General features: G+C 45.7%; 1 protein-coding gene across 3 annotated transcripts in view; it reads left to right on the plus strand.

Annotated features, from left to right (window-relative positions):
- Positions 1-20,862, plus strand: part of plxna2 (plexin A2) — a 305,307-nt gene that overhangs the window by 109,396 nt on the left and 175,049 nt on the right. For all 3 annotated transcript variants that reach the window (XM_015967086.3, XM_070544791.1, XM_070544789.1), the window contains exon 4: positions 19,757-19,891. In XM_015967086.3, the coding sequence (XP_015822572.3) occupies positions 19,757-19,891 (135 nt within the window). The remainder of the gene's footprint in view (positions 1-19,756; positions 19,892-20,862) is intronic.

The following is a 20,862-nucleotide window of genomic DNA, read 5'->3' on the forward strand; positions in this document are numbered from 1 at the left end:
TTTAGAAGAAATCGTGTGGAAAAGCACTCACGGGCAAAAAAATCCCACAGTAATAACTTATCGACTGATTAGAGACGGTGCAAAAGTAAACACAGGAATGGCTCCTGCAGATCTCTACTTCCACATGTTTCCATTTCTTCCCTCTGTGTCCATCTGGCACCTTTTCCCATTTTTCTCTTCCCTCCTGGCTCAGGAACACTCATGTCTTACTACGTATCTCTTGTCTTTCCATTATGCATCCAACACATGTTCATATTAGAAAGGGTTCCTTTTCCTCTTTCAGAGATATTTCCGTTATGAGAGAGAAGGTACTTAGTCCTGAGTCGGTACTGGAGGGAAACGCTGGACATGCAGCTCTGAACGTGTTCTATAAAATAGAATGTAAATACGTTGGATAAATGAAATGGCGGCACATCGTTTAAGACTTCCTGTGGTGCAACTTAAAGCTTACGTGAATAAAAAGAAAAGGAAAACTTTGTAAATGCATCTTTTAGCATAAAGACTAATGCATGCTGCAGCTACTTCCACCTGTGCTAACAGAACAGCTAACCCCGGTTTCACACTGCTAGCATCAGCGGAGCGGCTCACTCACGAACTTCAAAGCGGTGCTTTTCACACCGGGAGAGTCTTGGCCGCGGCACGGCTTCCTCGCTGCGCCTCGCTGTTCCCGCGAGATTCTAAAATCCCTCGAGACTTCCGACACCTTCCTCATCGAGAGATCACAACTCCGCGAGGAATCACACCGTTGCACTTCTGGAAAGAAACTGGTGGAAAACAAAGCCGTTCAGTCACACGTGCTGACGTAAGTTGTTTATAATATCGCAACGTTGCATTTTATTTTGAAAATAACTGAGGATTTTACACTGAAACCGTGTGGTTTCCTGTCTCGCACTATGTGAACTGCGGAAATTGACGTGTCCCAGAAGCGGCTCATGGAAAAAAAATAGAACTCAATCTTTCTTAACCCCGGTTCTACACTGCAAGCATCAGCGCAACGGAACGGCAGTGATGCGGCACCGCTTCAAATAGAATCCAGTTATAGTCTATGGAGTGTTTCAAACCAGCCGTGACGCCGCAATTTTCAGGCGCGTCCCAGAAGCGGCATGCCGCGCCGCGCCGCTAAAGATAGGATCGAGTTGTATTTTTCCCGCGAGCCGCTTCTGGAACACGTCAATTTCCACAGTTCACATAGTGCGAGACAGGAAATTCCACACGGTTTCAGTGTAAAATCCCTGGTTATTTTCAAAATAAAATGCAATGTTGTAATGTTCTATATAACTTACGTCAGCGCGTGTGACCGAACGGCTTTGTTTACCACCAGTTTCTTTCCAGAAGTGCAACGGTGTGATTCCTCGCGGGGTTGTGATCTCTCGATGAGGAAGGTGTCGGAAGTCTCGAGGGATTTTAGAATCTCACGAGTACAGCGAGGCGCAGCGAGGAAGCCGTGCCGCGGTCATGACTCTCCTGGTTTAAAAACAACCGCTTTGAAGTTCGCGAGTGAGCCGCTCCGCTGCTGTTCCGTCCCGCTGATGCTAGCAGTGTGAAACCGAGGTTAGAAGGACGGTTGACGGTCATTTGTGCCGCCTCATCCCATTCTGAGCCGATTTGATAGAAATGAAGCAAACTCTGACATTTCTGAAGGAAAGTTTACAGAAGTGCATGCGCTCAGCTGCTAATGCTGCACACAGCAGGAATATCAACCGCGGCATGGTTTATATTAGGAGGTTATTGTTGCTTACACACAGTAAAGGTTAGCTTGATTATCTCGATTGAAGTGTGCCTTTTCTCTGCCCTGCAGATCCCGGTGGTTATAATTTCCCACCATCTCACTGCTTGCTGCCAACCTTGTCCCACATTCAAATCTCACAAATCCGCTGGGAGGAATTGAAACAATTTCAGCTAATTTGCCCCTCACCTGAACCTTTTCTGAGCTACTTTTTGATTCTTACATCTTTGTGATCCACTTTGAAAGGGAAGAAAGCAGAGAGGTGATATTTTCTTCTCTCTCAGGCTGTTTGACTTCCTATCATAACTTTTGTCTCACCATCACAGGCTGTGTGTATTACATGTAATCTGATTGTTTTCTGCTTTGCTCATTTGCACACATAAAGTGAGTGGAGCAGTTTTTTTCTTCCTCTGCTTGTGCATCATCGCATTTAGAGTACCACCTTTGAAGCATACTTTTCCCTGGAGACAGTTTCCGTATCAGAAGTCAGGGTTTTGTGAAGAGGTGTCTTATTTGTTCTCATTTCATGAAACTGTGTGTGTGTGTGTGTGTGTGTGTGTGTGTGTGTGTGTGTGTGTGTGTGTGTGTGTGTGTGTGTGTGTGTGTGTGTGTGTGTGTGTGTGTGTGTGTGTGTGTGTGTGTGTGTGTGTTATGAAAACATCTCATAAAGCAGCTGATAGATTTTATTGAAACATTCAGAAAATATTAACTGGACTTAATTCTTCATCCTGGGTCTACAAAAGCTTGGAAATCAATACTTCATCATTTTTTAATTGATACAATTCTGAATGAGAAGCAAAACTCATAAAATAACAGAAATCATGTCTAGTTGCTTTTGTTAGACTTAGAGTGATTTTGTGCAGCCTGCAACTGCAATCAAGATATAATAATAATATTCTGGGCTCAAACACGTATTTGAACACTTGTTCTAATGGCGACAACACAAAGCAATAAAAACCCAAAATCCACGGGGAACACTGAAAGTCCGTTTTGTAATTTCTGATGATAATCGGTCACTCTGACCCCGGCTTTCCACGGGAGCCGTCAGCAGCACGTTACTGCAGCAGCACGTCATAGCTGCTGATAGGAACCGCTGTGGTCAACAGAACCTTTTCCACCGGAGCCGTCGGCAGCGCGAGTCGGCCGCGTCTCAGGAGCAGCATGTCGCGGCCTTTTCGCGCCGTTTCTATTTTCTACGCGCGACGCCTCTGAAACGGGTCAAGTTCGACATTTTTGGGGAAGGAAAGACAGGAAATCGGACGCGGAAATGGAGAGAAGCTCCCGAGATTTTCAGAATAAAGAACGTACTGCTTTCCGGTTGCTTTACTTTAAAAAAAAGTTACTGTGCGGTCCCGTGAGAAGTTATCACCTAGCTAGCGGTCTCCTTTGTTTTTCAGGTCCGTATTGGCGATTATAAAACGAACAGAACATAAAACACAAACCATGTTGTAGTTTTCTCCTGCTTGTTGTTGTGTTTACTGACGAAGTCACTCGTGTGACTTCGTGCTCGGTCGGTGACAGCTGCTCCCCTGCTGCTTCGCGTCTCGTGGGAAGGGCCAAGCAGCAGCTTACGCGAGCAAGACGTGCTGCTGCAGTAACGTGCTGCTGACGGCTCCCGTGGAAAGCCGGGGTGAGTTTTTCGCGCCGGCTGAATGTAAACATAGTCTCCTACATCTATCTCCTTCCTTAGCTTCTGACAGAAACTCTAGGATTAGAAAAACCTGGCAGATCTACGTCACACTGTCACTGAACATTCATGGACTCAGCCATCTGGACTCACAACGGGGAAGGCTGGTGTTGGTTTAGCGTCCAGGAAACAGCAGAGAATTCTTCTGCTAGTAGAACTGTTAGCGTTAGCAACTCCACCACACAGCAGAATGCAGGCATGCGTTATTTGCGGAGGTAGAACATCCACGTTATAGAGTAAACAGAGTCAGGTGGAGTTGTGTTGCTGTTAGCCAATCAGAGGAGGAGTGTCCAATAATCAGGAAATAAGACTCCAGATCCTGTCATCGTAAGCTCAGCTCTGTTGTGGCTCACTTCTAGTTCCTAACACTGGAGCGTTTTTTTCCCCCGGAGCACGACCGAGGCATTGATCCCTACTAGAGACCGCTGCACATGTACTGATTAAACGAGTAATTCACTCCTTTAAACTGAAAACCTTTTTATGTTTTGGTTGAACTTTACTGTAAATCAGTCCACTGACTTTTACTAAATCCAGACTTTTGTGCAACTGTTAATGAAACATAACTAAAAGCAGCAAACATGACTAATGAAAAAGTTATTAGCATCCCTTTTTTCTTTTTTAAGAGCAGAAAATCAATCTAACATAAATGTTTTTCTTTAATGTCTTTTCCTATCAAACTACTGTATGTTTAATATATAAAAAATCACAAAGTATTTTCATTTTGATGCTAAAAAATCACAGTTTTTTTCCCCCAGCCACATACTTTTAACCTGTTGATTTTTTCACGTGACTAAAACTTTGTACTGGTTAAGGCCCTGTCCACACGTAGCCGGGGATCTGCCAAAACGTAGATATTTTTCTACGTTTTGGCCTGTCATCCACACGAAAACTGAGTTTTTTCACACGAAACCGGATCTTTTTAAAAACTCCGGCCAAAGTGAAGATCTGCGTTTTCTCCGTTTTGGGTGTCTGCGTGTGGACGGACAAAACCGGAGTTTTAAGGTCCGCAACGTCACTTTCCGCGACAAAAAAATGCTGACATCACGTGTGTGACCTGTGTTTACACTAGCCGACAGCATGGATGCCCTCAGAGCTGCGCTCGCTTTATCAATTGTCCAAGCGCTTTTTGCTTGTTTGTCTTTGCAAGCGGAATTACTGCTCCTTGCAGAAGACCACAGACGAAGGACGAGGTTAAGAACGGGGGAAGTACTGCCACCTACAGGTCTGGCATGTCCTTAACAACGTATTTATCCGGGTACGTGTGGACAGAGTTTTTTTTTTAAACGAGGTGGTGTGGATGCAAGTTTTTGGAGGGGCGGATATTCGTTTTAAAAAAACCCGGCTACGTGTGGACTAGGCCTTAGACTGCAGCAGCTCATTGCGTGAGATTGAGCAAAACTTCATTGCATCTGAACAAGACGTTCTTTGTTTAAAACGGGAATGAGAGGAAATATAATGTCTTCAAGGAAAGGCCGGCCTTTAATTTAATCCTGTGTTCAGACTAGTCAGCAAATAAAGGAACATGTTGTTGTTTTGTCAGCTCATTAGTTTGGTATACAAACTATCTGTCTCCCAAATCTGTCTGGATTTTTCACACCTCTTTTTCTTGAGGTCTAAGCAGAAAATCCCTCCCACCACATCCCCATCTTTCTGCTCCCTCAGAACCTTTCTGGCTCGAGTCCATCAGCGCCGCGCTCCTCTCTGTTTCGTGTTTTAATGTGGAGCTAAATATAGACCTCGCATTGTGCCGCTGAGCTGAATGTGTGTGTTTGGGCCGATTAGAGTCGCGGCCTGATCTCATCCTGCCACAAACCCCTAATGCACGCCACAGTCTCTGATTTCTCTGTGGAAACGAGGGCAAACACAGGAAAAGTGCTGAAGCAGCCATGTTTAGGGGTTGTAGGATACGCGAGCCAGGCAGAGGAAACACAGCAGCGCTTAAATGGAGCTGAATGAAAGACGGATGAGCTGTAGCTGATACAGAAACAGCTTTTACGCGATTTATTGTTAAGATTCGCTGGAGATCAATTTGACGTGATGTTTTTTTCTTTCAATACTCACTGGGAATCGATGATGATGAAGAACTGGTCACTCCGAACAAGCTGGTGTGTGATTTGTTCTGTACATTAACGTCTGGCTAAGTGAGGAAGCACAGCGTAGAATAAAGGGTTAACTGCTTTGTTCGTGGAGCAGAGAAGGAAATCAATAAAGTTTATGGTGCCCATCCAAAAATATGAAGCAATTGGCTCGTGTATTGATCAGAGACTCGGGTCTTTTTTTTGCAGATATAGTGCCACCTCCCTGCCTGTTTCTCTTCCTGTAATTCACCCCTGCTCCTGACACACCACCCCAGGAGAATGCAACCAGTTTTCCTCCTCTTTTTCTTTCCTACTATACCAGTCTGTTTCCTTTTCCTTTCCCCACACCACTCTGTTCCTGTCTTTCCTCTTGTTCCTCTCCTCCGTCACAACAGTGTGCCCTCTCTCTCCAGCCTTCTCCTGGCCGGGGGGGGGAATGGACACGCGGGCTAACGCGAGCCTTGTGGAGGCTTACGTTGTACAACAGGAACAAAAAGGGACAGCGTTCAGTGCTGGTGGGAGCCGCCTCGCACTCTTCCACGCGGCACATTTCTGCATCCTGCTTGCTACCGACACCAGAGCTCTTCGGGCTGACACCGGTGATGGATTAGATGAGTTATCGAGGCGGAGAGAGGCTCCGGTGTTTTCACCCAGTTTGTGGAGAAAGGAAGGGAAATACACACACACACACACACACACACACACACACACACACACACACACACACACACACACAGGCAGCAGAATAGCTTGTTCCTATTCCTCCTGAAGTGACGGGCTACAGCAGCAGTCTGCTACGTTTCAAGCCAACTTTCCCAGACAGACGTGTGAACCGTGTTGGTATTCAGTCACCTGCGAGCTTTAGAATACAAACAGCTCATTTGTGCCTGTTGGGTGTCAGAGTGCTCATTTCTAAGATGTGTGTTTCAAGTGTTTATTCTGCTTCCATAGATTAAAGCAAAAACATTAGAAACATGAAAAGTATGATGTTATCATGTTATGGTGTATTTGTTTTATGTCATTATTTTTCTTTTGAAGGTCGGTTAGGGTTAAAGGTGCGTTACGTAAGAATATACTGAGAATTTTACAGTGAGAAAATCCCAAAAGAGTCTAAAACTTCTGTCAGTTTGAAGGAAGGTTATACTGAAACACATTTCACTGTCAGTCATTCTCCTCTCCAAACAAAGGAAGGAGGGTCGTAACTACACTTTATCATCAGTGAGTGTGGGGCTGCCGTGTCTCCTGAGAGCTAATACTGCAGCACCAGCAGTTGTAATTTGACAACGGCCAACAAAAAGTTCCAGAGTTGTTTAAAGTGGTTGCAGTAACCAAATTTGACCACAGGATGTAATTTTTACTTGATTTCTACATAATGCACCTTTAAGGTTAGGGTTGGGGTCAGGGCAGTTCCATTTCAGGAATAAAGTGTGACTTTTTAAAACTGTAAAAGTGATAGTCTGACCCTGCTCTATGATATAATGTAGGCAATTAGCATTTCATTTCTTCTTGCTAAGCTAGCCCTCCGTGCCGTAGAGCCTCGTGTAATTTGGATTGATCAGGCCGCATTAGCATTAGACAATAGCCTCAAACATCCGCTTAAGTACAGATGTCAATCACAGAGTGTGTAATGTAGCATTTGAGGACGTAGGTCGATGCGGCAATGATGGCACATATCTCACCCTCCAAGGGTGGTCTCTTCCAAGCTCAGGTCCTCCAGCAGAGGTCTGGGGACTTGAGGGTTCTGCCGTATCTTGGCTGTTCCTAGAGCTGCACTTTTCTGGACCGAGATCTCTGCTGTTTTTTCCTGGGATCTGCTTTAGCCACTCCTCCAGTTTGGGGGTTACTGCCCCACCAGTGTCTTCACTCTCCAGGTGTTTTCAAGTCCTTCTTTGAGGCCCTGGTACTTCTCTAGTTTCTCATGTCCCTTTTTCCTGAGGTTGCCATCACTTGGCGTTGCCAGATCAATTTTTTTAGATTGTGCCTTTGGCTTGAAATACAAATGTGGAAAGAATGGCTAAAGGTGTGGTATGTTCTTCAGCGTCCGGATGGTGGTGTCTGATAACAAACTTTAACTTTCTTCTTTAATCATGATATAAATAAATTAAAACAACAAAAATAGATAAATCACAGTAATGATAAAACCTAAAGAATAACTTGGATGTGTTCTCCGTTTCTTCTTCTTTTATTGCTTTGCTGAAGGATCAGATTGGGACTCGAAACTCAATGACTTGAAGTGGAGTGTTATATAAATAATTGGGACAACCCTAATGATAACAGTTTGTTTTGCCCTCATTCTTCCACTTTTTCTTCTGAAAGCGTTGAAGACTGGTATCAGGGAGGCATCATGAAGTTAAAAGTCATTTGCTTTGTTGTTGATTACATGGAGCTGAAACGAAAATACACATCAGATGACTTGTTTTATCCCTACTTGTGTTGGGTTGGTGACTTACCTCTCTCGCACCTCTAGTGTGCTCACTCTGAGGCATCCTGAGGCTAGGGGTGGGCAATATAAACAAAATGAGGTAGAAACGATATAAAATTGGGTAATGATAGAGTTCTGGCCCATATCGCAATACCGTGATATTGCGATAACACATGACGTCACTAAGATGTGCACCCTGCTGACATTGGGACAACAGAATGGCAGTGACTGCAAGCATGGAGTGGGTGGAGGAGAAGGCCTAAATGCCTCAAGTGGCATATATTTGCCATATGAGGATATTTAAAAGCATGTCATTTTGACATATATAAACAGAGGAAAAAATATATGGCAATATATATGGTTATCGCACGTGCTTCAGATTATATCGCAATTTAGATTTGAGGCCATATCCTCCCAGCCCTACCTGAGGTCCAGAGGGACCGACTCGTTCCGTTATGAATCCTTATCCTGAAGGATCATCTCTGTCATCGCATCTCGCACATTTTCTTTCACACCCCCACATAGCCATTCTATACACAAATGCTAGTATTCATGTTCAGGGGCTTCACAGCAAGAAAAGAGTGTTGACACAAAGCTATATTCTCGTGTTTTGTCGGCGTTTAAGTGAATTGCGTTAAGTTATGTTTTCTGGGCTCACCAATTTTCCCCGTCAGCCTGATAAACACGTCGGCTGCTCTCACGGTCAGATGCCTTTTCTCATCTGTGTGATTGAAAATTGAGTTTTGAGAGGTTAAAAGTGAATTACATGATGGGGGAAAATGTCTTTGTCTTGTGACCAGAGAGCTCAGCTGCCACGAGAACCTTTGAAATTATGGATGCCTCCTGACAAGCTTCACTGACTCGTAAATCGCTGTCAGTCCGACACTATTTGGTCCACGCTACCGAGCAATCCCAAGATCAGCCTCGAGACCGTTTACTGATGTCGAGACTGGTTCTATCAGATGAATTGGATTTGATTGGACGGGGTTTATCGTGGATACTGTCGGATTTCTCTGACCTGTGTTTCTTCTAAATGATAGAACCCCGCAAAGCTCCCCGTCTCTCCCAAGCCGAGCGTCCTCTGAAGTGTTTCTGAGAGGGGTCAGTGCATTGAATCAGAGTGTGAAAGTGTGTGGTGGTGGCGTCCTTCTGCAGAATTTAATCCAGTGTGTGGGATCAGGCAGATAAAGGCAAGGCCTGTCACTCCAGCTCTCAGGACTGCTGAACTGGATTAGTGCAGATGCAGGAGATAGCTGTCAGATTTGCTGTTTAAGAAGTTCAGCTTTTACTTGTCGCTCCTTTTCCTCCTTGCTCTCCGAGAACAGCAGAGTTTTAGCTGTGGGTCCATTATTTTCCCTGAAAATGAACTCTCATTATACTATTCTGGTACAAGGTGATGTGGGCGGACCACCGAAAATGTAATTTATTCTGATCCTGACACAACTTTAAGTGTGGAGCTCGCCTCGCTCTGTGGTTTGGTACAGGTTCCAGTCGTCTCCGCGAGCTGAAACGTCTACACCCTCAGACTGATCTGTTTGCCTTGGCAACCACCTGTACACTAGCTTCTTTCAGAGCACAGCACTTCCTCTAGGATGAGGGTTAGGGTTAAACTTAGGGGAAACTTCTCTCAGGTAACAGTTTGCAGCTGTACCCAGAAAAAGAGCAGCTGCTCCGTTTCTTTAAAATCGTGTTGTTGGAGTTTGGGTTCTTCCTTTACCCACCGGTGTTCTGTCAGGTTTGACAATTAGAGACTTGTGCCTTCACGCCATGTTGCGTTCACACTAGGGGCTGCATGACTTAATTAGCTTTTAAAGTCGACAGTCAACTAATGAAAATCGAGTCGACTTCGACTAGTAGTTGATGACGTCTTACACCTGAAGCGGCACCGGGGGGGAGGGGGGTCGGTAGGTTCGCTGGAGTTTTTGACAATTAAAATTGCACCCACATTTTCTAAGTTAACACATCTCTTTTAACAACAGTAGTTTCTGCTTCAGCCCTCTCCCCCCTCCCCCTGCGCAGCAGCCGCAAACTCACTGATGCGCCTGCAGCCTCTCGGAGCTTCTGCTGCTCTAAACATTAAAATAATTATTTCATTTTCTGTTCCTCACTTCTGATTACCTTCAATGGTGTCTGTTTGTTGCAACCAGCAGGTACAAAAACTAACTTGTTTTTATTTGACTATTTTTCTGTCCTGTCTGTTTATTATCTTCCTGCATCTCCTCTCAATCCTAAAGAGAAACTGCTACCTGGGTTCATATATATTCACCTTATGAGTTACCTTTGAACTGCAGTTCTAAAAGATCTACCGACCGCAAAAACAGCGGAGTGCCGCTGCTCGCCGGCCGACTACAACGGGACCGTTTTTGCTGCTGAGTTTGTGCCGGAGCGGAGCGGAGATAGTGGAATTTTGGGGGTGCGTCACCGGAGGACAAAACAGGTGAAGAGCCTCGCTCCGCAGCAGCGAAACGCATCAGGCACAAATAACAGACAGAAAACATGAAAGGAAATGAGCCGACATGAACGATCGTGTGTTTAATTTGTTTTTGAGGTGGTGACACCTGATTTGGCGGTGCTCAGGACGCAATGTCTGGAGCGCGTCAACGATCAGAGCTTTGCATGTGCAAGCTGGTTAAGATTAGGATGGGGGTGAGGGGAAGGTAAAATTGCAAGAGGGAAAAGGTCACAGTTTGGTTAAATGTCCGTTTTACCGCCGGTGTCAGTACCGACGCTCTGGCACAGCGCGTCGCCTCTGCCTCCCGACGCAGGGGCTCATCACCTGCTGGAGGACTGCATCTTGTCAGTCATTATCTCGTGACAGCGACTAGTCGATGACGGGCATAAAAAGTCACTACAGAGCCGTGAAGTCGACTAGTTCATACAACCCCTAGTTCACACATTCTGAGTGGTTTCATGGTGGGACGGGACTCCTCCTCTTCATGAATGCGGTAAGGTGATTGTTAGATGCGGCCTTTTTGACTGTTACTTTTTTAAAGACAGTTTTGGCCTTTGCTCATCTGTGTGTTTTTGAGCAGTAACATGCATAACGCATTGGAAAAACACACACTTTGACCCAGCATTTATTCAGCCCTTTTCACACAAGCAAATTGCCTCTCACAGACTCTCACAGTTGGCGATCTACTATCGGGCACGGTGTTGAAAACCAGCAAGACCGAGGCAGGGACAGAGGGGAAGAGGGAGAAGAGCTATTTGAATGGGAGTTTGGTCAGTCTTCAAACGTTTTTCCAGGGTGCTTACATGGTCTGATCAAAGCACCCCGCTGGCGAGGGCCCTTGCAGCCACAGGAAGGCCTCTGATGCCTCTGCCATCACTCTCCACTGGCCAACCCCCCCTCCCCAAATCTCTTGCTTTCTTAGGACCAAAAACCATCATATATAACATACGCAAAGATGAAAATGTTTATATTTGATCTGTTTTGGCAGGATGTAGCAGGCTGAGAATATCTGTCACCACTGATTTGTATTGGATAAGACCCACCTGAACAAAAACACGAATGAGCACCCAAGATCATGTTGGACTGTTCTTGCGTCCGTTTGCCACCTGCTGTGTTCAGAAATGACCACGTGAGTGAAAGCAAGTGAAGCGGTGATGTAAATGAGATGGAAGTGTTGAAGTGTTGTTTGATATGCAGCTTAAATGCAAAGTCACATGTTGCAGGTGTGCTTCACTGGAAAACCGTGTTTAATGATTACTTCTGATTATAATTGGTCGCTCTTGAGTGTTTCATGCAGACTGAACATGAAATCTGTCTTCTGCACCTTTTTCCTGCTTTAGCTAAAAGAGACGGTGAAACTCTAGGATTAGACAAACCTGACACGACGGGGAAGGCTGCTGTTGGATTAGTGTCCAGGAAACAGCAGAAAACATGGCTGCTAGAAGCTAACTATTAGCCTTAGCAACTTCACCACACAGAAAACCTCCTCCTTGTGTTGTTTGTGGAGATAAAAGATCTACGTTCAAAGCCAGCGGTAGAGTCGCGTTGCTGTTATCCAATCCGAGACAAGATGTTCAAACATCAGGAAATAAGACTCCGAATCCTGCCGTGTTGTACCACTCTCTACTGCGGCAGATCTGCCGGTGCTGATCTAAGTGTTTCTGGGCTTTTTTGTTGCCCCAAGTAAAGTCTAACTTATACTTCTCCATCAGCTCCAAAAGGGAGAGACACACAGGCACGGACGGAGACATTTTGCGCTCATTCTTCTCCGTCTCCTGGAGAGTGTTGCAAAGCAATTCCCCGCCAGGACAACAGAGGGCGTATCGCTGTTCTGTGGTATTCTGTCATGTATCGGTCCAAGATAGTATGTTTATATTTTGGTTTTTTTGTATATAAGAGACTTTTTAACACAGCCAAATTTGTCTCTCATCCTCCTCCACCTCTTCATGCGCTCGCCACCTCTAAACCCACGTTTCCTGTCATTTCTGTCCACAAATAAAACGCTTGCTGCGCATCTTTTCACTCCTCCAGTCACGGGAGGATTAAACGTTCATATTTTAGAGTTTTCTTTCGCGAGGTATTCTTCAAGCTTCTCCGTGTCTACCGCTAGTTATTCTCGGCTTTCTTTATGTTTTTGAGGGCGCAATGGCGGCGGTGTAGACGACAGCGGTGCCCTGACCAATCACAAGCTTGCGTTCTTTGTCTCGACGGACGGATGTTTAGAAAAGAGAGCCCGACTCCGTCCGTCCTTGCGAGGGCTCTCCATCAGGCTCGCAAGGACGGACAATGGCGTGGCGTGCGTCCGTCCCGACGCAGACGGAGAAGTAGAAATTAGGCTTAAGTCGTTAATTTCTACCAGAGACCACTGCAATTGTATTTATTAAACAAGTGAATCACACCTTTTAAAATTTAACAAAACTCGTTCTAACTAGAAAAGTAAAAAGTTTTTTTGAAAAACAAAAACTTTCTATAATAATTTTTCCCTCTAAGAGAGACAGTAGCTGTCTCTTCTCAGTAAAGGTTTCTGTTGTATTCTGGGTTTCTGTACAGGATCACAGTCTAGGGAGACAGTTTCACTCCTGCCAGCAGGTGTCACTCTAGTTTATAAACGCTGTTTTAAACAGCAGTCTCTGCTTCACCCATCTCTCACCATTATGTATTAAAATGCTGCAAACATGATCTAAACACACGCTTGAAGTCATGCTCACTTCAGGTGATTTTAGAAGATGACGTTTATGTTGTATTTTACACAAACGAGTCCTCAAACAGTGGCAGGCATATGTAAATCCCCTGAAAAGGGGAGGGAATGATAAAAGAAACACGGACACGTTATTCCCTCTGCTCAAACGTGTATTGAATCACTTAATTCAACTCAAATACATACAGAGTCATCACAAAGAAACAAGTGAAAAGTACCAACCGTCATCTTCTTATCTAGTTAGCATCGTCGGCTATGAACTAGCGGCTAACGGTGGCTAAACCTTATTCAACAGCTCCAAAACATAGTAAACAATGAATCTAACACACAGTGCATTTCCGAACGTTCAATTGGTCCGGTTACATCTTACAGTACAGGTGTGCTTATGCAAACAATCTTACCTGAAAAAGGGAGTGAGTGATAAAAGAAACACGGACACGTTATTCCCTCTGCTCAAACGTGTATTGAATGAGCCAGGAGCTCTCTTCTAAGGCTCACTAGCGCTAGACTCTCTTCTAAGGCTCACTAGCGCTAGACTCTCTTCCAAGGCTCACTAGCGCTAGACTCCCTCCGGTGGCCACACTTCGTTACTACAACGACTAAATTGCAATGAAGTTTAAGACGCATAACGGAAAAAGTACTGACAAGCAATGCAAATGTAAACAATTATGAACCCGTTTCTTATTATTCATTAAATCACACATACTGGTAAACACAGCTAACAGTAATTAGAACATTTCAACCCATCACACATACGTCGTGGCACCACCTTCACAGACACCCTTTCCCGACACAAAGGTTAGCACTCGTTCTTTCTGTCCACAAAATGAGCTTCGATGCATTAGAAATGACTTGTTTTAGCTCACTGCTTCCATCAGAGCCGTCCGATGTCCCTTCCTGCTCAAGGGTGTCGTCGAACAGCGGCCGTGTTCTGAAGATGGAGCTCCACGTTCACGATTGTGTTAGATGGACACTCCGGTGAGGATAAACATGGTGCCACAGCTCTGCAGAGTCGGCACAGTAACTAAAGAGGGGTGGGGGGGTTTAACACTGACTCACCTCCTCTGATGACAACCAGACCCTCAGCAGCTTCTTATCTGACTCAGTTTGAACATCCATTGCCAGAAAACCACAACCAGTTGCACCAGTGAGATGAGCGACTTGGAATTTAATCAGAAAATGAGCTAAATGAACGCAGAAGGACTGTTTTAGCTGTCGAGCCACCAATGGGACCTTGCTTTATTCTAGCACTTGAGGTAATAATGTTCCTATTACACAAGCGCTTAAGAACTCAACATGAAAAAAACGAAACTTTTTTTTTATCCATTTTAGATTTTGTGAGCTAAAAATGGAAATCCTGAGTGTGCTCCAGCATTCGCCTCCCACTCGTTGCTGCCTGAGGACACTCATTTCTGTGCTCCGTTATCCAGGCGTCGTTCTCCATCACTGGGTGTATCTTTGTTTGCATTCATGCTTGTACATGATAAATATCAAATCCCACATGAGGTGTGAATCTAAATACCAGCTGCCTACTGTGGGTTATGTGCGCCTCTCTTTTCATTAACATCTAAACTTCAAGATGGCGTCTCTTTTCTTTATTTGCAACTGCCCAGCTCGACCCGTGGCGGTGTATTTCATCCAACTCTCTCATCCATCTTTACCTTCCTTCCACGTTTTCCCCCATTCTGCTGCTGCTGATGGAGAGACTCTGGATAATAGCTGAGGTGTTGAAACGGGGGTGGGGGCAAACCAGAGGACAGTTCTCCAGGGTGCTGGGGCTCATTTGTTCTCCTGCACAGGGAGAGATATTGGAGAAGCTGGAGGGCATGAACCTCAGTCATCTCACGGCTGTCTCGTGTTGTTCGATTACGATGCAGGTTCAACAAAAGGCACGGGTTTCAGTACGAAGATCTCGCTAAACGTTGAGTTACAGCAAAACTGAGGCAAACGGAGGGTTAGGAGGATAACGGCGCACTAGTGGTGAGAAAATTCCTCACAAAATAAGAGTTTTTGGCATAATTCTATTTTTTTACCTATAACATATTTTTTTTGCTTGTTTTTTTCCCATTAGTCCACATCGAGACGGCTCCCCCCGTCTCTCCCTTTTCTATTAGAGCAGTAGGCGTGTGTTTACGTGTAAATGTAACACCGTCGCAGAATTTACTGCCACTATGAAAAAACAACAGCATTTAATGTGAAAAGCAGCTGGATGTAGGAGTGTTTGTGTGCACATGGTGGGAGGTGAGAATGTTCCAGAGTAGCTGAAGTGGATTTGACTTTGTTTGGCAGGAGCCATTAGCATTAGATGGGAATAAAAGCTCTGTCTTTATTAAAAAGTTCCTTTTAAAGGGACATTTTGGTCATTTTGAAGATTGTACATGAATTTTAGAAAATATGATTCTCAAACCCGTTCTAGATACCTTCTTGTATGACTTTGATCCAGAATAACTGTTTCCTCAACAAGCTACGAACAAAGTATTTAGCTGCAAACAGCTGCGGCCTGTAAAATGTTACAGATTAAAGTCTTTTTCTTTTACTAAACCTTTACAGCGTTGTCTGCTTTGCTTTATATGGCCATTTTCACAGACTGCTGTTTACATATAGTGGGGCAAAAAAGTATTTAGTCAGCCACCGATTGTGCAAGTTCTCCCACTTAAAATGATGACAGAGGTCAGTAATTTACATCATAGGTACACTTCAACTGTGAGAGACAGAATGTGAAAAAAATCCATGAATTCACATGGCAGGATTTTTAAAGAATTTATTCGTAAATCAGGGTGGAAAAGAAGTATTTGGTCACTTCAAACAAGGAAAATCTCTGGCTCTCACAGACCTGTAACGTCTTCTTTAAGAAGCTTTTCTGTCCTCCACTCATTACCTGTATTAATGGCACCTGTTTGAACTCATTATCTGTATAAAAGACACCTGTCCACAGCCTCAAACAGTCAGACTCCAAACTCCACTATGGCCAAGACCAAAGAGCTTTCGAGGGACACCAGGAAAAGAATTGTAGACCTGCACCAGACTGGGAAGAGTGAATCTACAATAGGCAAGCAGCTTGGTGTGAAAAAATCAACTGTGGGAGCAATTATCAGAAAATGGAAGACATACAAGACCACTGATAATCTCCCTCGATCTGGGGCTCCACGCAAGATCTCATCCCGTGGGGTCAAAATGATCATGAGAACGGTGAGCAAGAATCCCAGAACCACACAGGGGGACCTGGTGAATGACCTGCAGAGAGCTGGGACCACAGTAACAAAGGTCACCATCAGTAACACACTACAACGGCAGGGAATCAAATCCTGCAGTGCCAGACGTGTTCCGCTGCTGAAGCCAGTGCATGTCCAGGCCCGTCTGAAGTTTGCCAGAGAGCACATGGATGATACAGCAGAGGATTGGGAGAATGTCATGTGGTCAGATGAAACCAAAGTAGAACTTTTTGGTATAACTCAACTCGTCGTGTTTGGAGGAAGAAGAATACTGAGTTGCATCCCAAGAACACCATACCTACTGTGAAGCATGGGGGTGGGAACATCATGCTTTGGGGCTGTTTTTCTGCTAAGGGGACAGGACGACTGATCCGTGTTAAGGACAGAATGAATGGGGCCATGTATCATGAGATTCTGAGCCAAAACCTCCTTCCATCAGTGAGAGCTTTGAAGATGAAACGTGGCTGGGTCATCCAACACGACAATGATCCCAAACACACCGCCCGGGCAACAAAGGAGTGGCTCCGTAAGAAGCATTTGAAAGTCCTGGAGTGGCCTAGCAAGTCTCCAGACCTCAACCCCATAGAAAATCTGTGGAGGGAGTTGAAAGTCCGTGTTGCTCCGCGACAGTCCCAAAACATCACTGCTCTCGAGAAGATCTGCATGGAGGAATGGGCCAAAATACCAGCTACTGTGTGTGCAAACCTGGTAAAGACCTATAGTAATCGTTTGACCTCTGTTATTGTTAACAAAGGTATTGAGTTGAATTTTTGTTATTGACCAAATACTTATTTTCCACCCTGATTTACAAATAAATTCTTTAAAAATCCTGCCATGTGAATTCATGGATTTTTTTTTCACATTCTGTCTCTCACAGTTGAAGTGTACCTATGATGAAAATTACTGGCCTCTGTCATCATTTTAAGTGGGAGAACTTGCACAATCGGTGGCTGACTAAATACTTTTTTGCCCCACTGTATGTGTGAATACCGCTGACAGCAACAAACACAGTGCTTCCTCTGGATCAGGGGTCGAGTCTTCCTGGAAGAATCACGTAAAGTGGGACGGATGGCTGATTTCTGCTTTGCAGATGAATTTCTCCTGAATGGCATATTCTAACATGGTGCTAGCCATTAGCTAATTGTTTCATTCACAACTAATGTTTTCATTGAAAAACTGTGACTGCCATCTCTCTGGCATTACAGGTGTTCATACAGATTCGTACTATTAGCAAATATAAACATCAATAACTGCAGCTAAATGCAACTCCTCCGGTGCATCGAAGGCTCTTGTCTGGTCACAACTAATCAGCATTTCTCCAAAAGAGCTCAGAAATTTTGCCAAAGCTCATTTGAATGTAGGTTACTGAACTTTTGTTCAGTTTAGCTCCAGATCAGTTTATCATTTCTGCAGAATTATCAGGAAACGCTACAATTTGCTGCTGTTGAGAATATTAGTGCTCGCTAATATTTCTAGAAGGCCATAGAAGAAACAATGTGCCAGACTAGCTATTAGCTCATCAATGTGTGTGTGTGTGTGGGTTTGTGTGTCTGTGTGTGTATGTTTGTGTGTGTGTATGTGTGTGTGTGTGTGTGTGTGTGTGTGTGTGTGTGTGTGTGTGTATGTGTGTGTGTGGGTGTGTATGTGTGTGTGTGGGTGTGTATGTGTGTGTGTGTGTGTGTGTGTGTGTGTGTGTGTGTGTGTGTGTGTGTGTGTGTGTGTGTGTGTATGTGTGTGTGTGTGGGTTTGTGTGCGGGTTGTTTTAGGTGTATGCATGTATGCCAATGTGAGTGAATGCATGCATGTGTGTGTGTCTGTGTGTGTGTGTGTGTGTGGGGGGGGGGGGGGGGGGAGCTGTATGTGTGTATGCATGTGTGTGTGTATGCATGTATGTGTGTGTGTGTGTATGCATGTATGTATGTGTGTGTGTGTGTGAGTGCATACGTGCACACTTGTGTGCCTGTATGTGTGTACGCCTCTATGCCCGTGTGTGTACACATGCATGTGTGTATGCCTGTGTGTGTGTGTGTGTGAGTGTGCGTGTGTGTGTGTGTGTGTGTGTGTGTGTGTGTGTCCAGTGTGAATTACGACGCCCCCAGTCAGCGGTGAGTCTGATAACAATCTGATTCAGATGAACTGCAGCTCGCAGCAGGAAGGTGGGGTTATCTGGTGATCCTCGCGATGGCCTGCTAGGACACATATCTCAGCGGGGAAGGCTCCAACGCGCTGACACACACACAGCACACACACACACAGCACACAGCGGTGAGCGGAGCAGTGCTGGTCTGGCCCTGCACTGACATGCTTTCTGGGCGAGCTGATTTGCTGAGGCCCCCCGGCCTGCTGTTCTGTCAGCAACCAGACGAAGACTGGCACAGCCCCCGCATCCCGCCGCCCTGCTCACACATATGGGTTTCACATATGTCCCGTTGTCAACTTTTGGATTAGCCCCCCCCCCCCCCCCCCCCCCCCCCCCCAGGCCAGACGCAGGTCAGCCGTAGAAAGCTCGACCACTTACAGCCCTGCGCTCTAACTGTGGAGGAATTCGCTGCTAACCTTCAAGCTCTGACAGTAAAGCTCCGGGGACTTTCACAAACCTGCATCACTTTTCCCTTAGTTGACCCATCGAGCAGTTTGACACACACACAGCCTCAGAAACAAACATGACACCCTGTGTGTGCACACATTAGCTCACACACCCCTTCGCCCTCCCGGCAGACCTTCTTTTGACAGATGTATGACCCTGACTTTCCCCTCTTGAGTTATGTTTTAGAGAGCCGGTCTGCTCTTTGGGACTGTCACCACCTGAACAGACAGATGAATGTTGGGGTGGAGGGGAGGCGGACGGGAATAGACAGATGATAGAGCCATCAGCTCTGATGGTTGGGGAGGGCTTTGTGACATCTGACATCGTAGACGTCTCCCTTGCCTCGCATCAACAAACCAGAGGTTCCTCCTGTTCTGAGTTTCTCTCCAGGGTTTCAAATTCACATCACCAACGTGATCAGAAGAAAGTCTGTGTCCGGGTCTAAGAAGGGTCGAATAACAGGCAATTCATTAGGATGTCGGGCCACTGTTTTTGTAGTGATATGGTCTTGGCTCCCAGTTCAAAGCTTTGCTCGAAGAATTCCTCATTCATCAGGAGGGAATGAAAACAGAGCTAAGGTTTCACAAAGGTTTAATAATATCAGCAATTAAGTTCTTACAGTTTCTGTAACCCGAGGAACTGCCTGAACATTTACCTCATGTTGTTAAAAATAGCAGTTCGACACATATCTTCAGGACTCTTGCTTCTATTTCCCAGCAGCCGCCGTAAAGAATCTCCATCTACGAGTCGATGCCTGCTAACGACGACGACAAATGCTATCAAGACTCTTGTCTGTCACTCCCGTCAATCACCGCTCACCCGTTTTCCTGTTTCTGCCGTCTGACAAACAAAAATAGCTCCGCCTGACCTGTTTGTCATCTGCTTTCTCCTCAGATTCGTGCCGACGGGCCTCCTCATGGCGGCGTCCAGTACGAGACCGTATCGGTCATAAAAGATGGCAGCCCCATCCTCAGAGACATGGCCTTCTCTCTCGACCGCAACTTCCTCTACGTAATGTCTGAGAGACAGGTAGGAGCTGGATGGTGCTTCCTCTTCAGACTGGCGGTTTATTACTCGAGTACCCTGACAGGAGAATGGACGGCTTTGATGCGTCGTAGTGTGTGTGTGTGTGTGTGCGTATGCAGATGTTAAATGTCAGATAAAGAGTGGGGGAGCCATGCAGGGCCCAAGATGGCTCACCTCTGCGCATCACTGAACTCACCAGCTACTGTTAGCTATAAATAACCTGGTGTTGGGCGCGGGGGTGGGGGGGATTCTGACAGCGTTTGATAATGAAGGCGAACAATGAGGGCAGGGACAAAAGAAGAAATGGAGAGACAAGAAAAAGGTTAGGTGGGACGAGAGTCAGAAAAAGACAGAGAGAGAGACGAGAGGCTCTTGCTTGGCTGTCTGAGGCTGAGGCTGAGGCTGAGGGGGAGGGGGGGGGAGACAAATGAGAGAAAGAGGGACAGCTGGAGGAGTGCATGACTTGAAGAAAAGGGAGGCTGAGAGAGAAATGAGGAGTGCAAGGTCATCCTTTCTCGCTCCTAATGAAGTGACACAGCATAGCGGGGAGAATCGGGAACATCTGATTGTCATCAGTGCAGCCAGCGTGGGGTGTAGGTAGGAGGGACGCGGCTGGACGAGGGGGCGGAAAGGGGGACGCAAGGACAGAGCGGAGGTCAGGCCATGAAAGTAGTTGAAGAGGGAAGACGTGACAAGAGGAGGAGAAGCGGCTGCAGGAGAGCGTGGCGGCTCGGCAGCAGCCCAGGAGACAGAAGACGTGCGAGGCTGTCAGTGTCAAGTGATAAATGGCCGTCCTCTCTCCTTATCTGCTTGTTTAACGCAGTCGGCATCCGGCCAGCCACAGCTTAGAGGTTTCAAACTTTTGTGAGGGACTTTAAAACATCTTTGCTCTGATCCACATTTGCTTTTTTTCGACGTGTGACCAAGGCATTTAGGGGCGTGTGCTCGCTTCGTTGCGTTGCTCTCTGAAAACC

This window comes from Nothobranchius furzeri, chromosome 15, assembly GCF_043380555.1.
Source record: "Nothobranchius furzeri strain GRZ-AD chromosome 15, NfurGRZ-RIMD1, whole genome shotgun sequence".
Taxonomy (NCBI): Eukaryota; Metazoa; Chordata; class Actinopteri; order Cyprinodontiformes; family Nothobranchiidae; genus Nothobranchius; species Nothobranchius furzeri.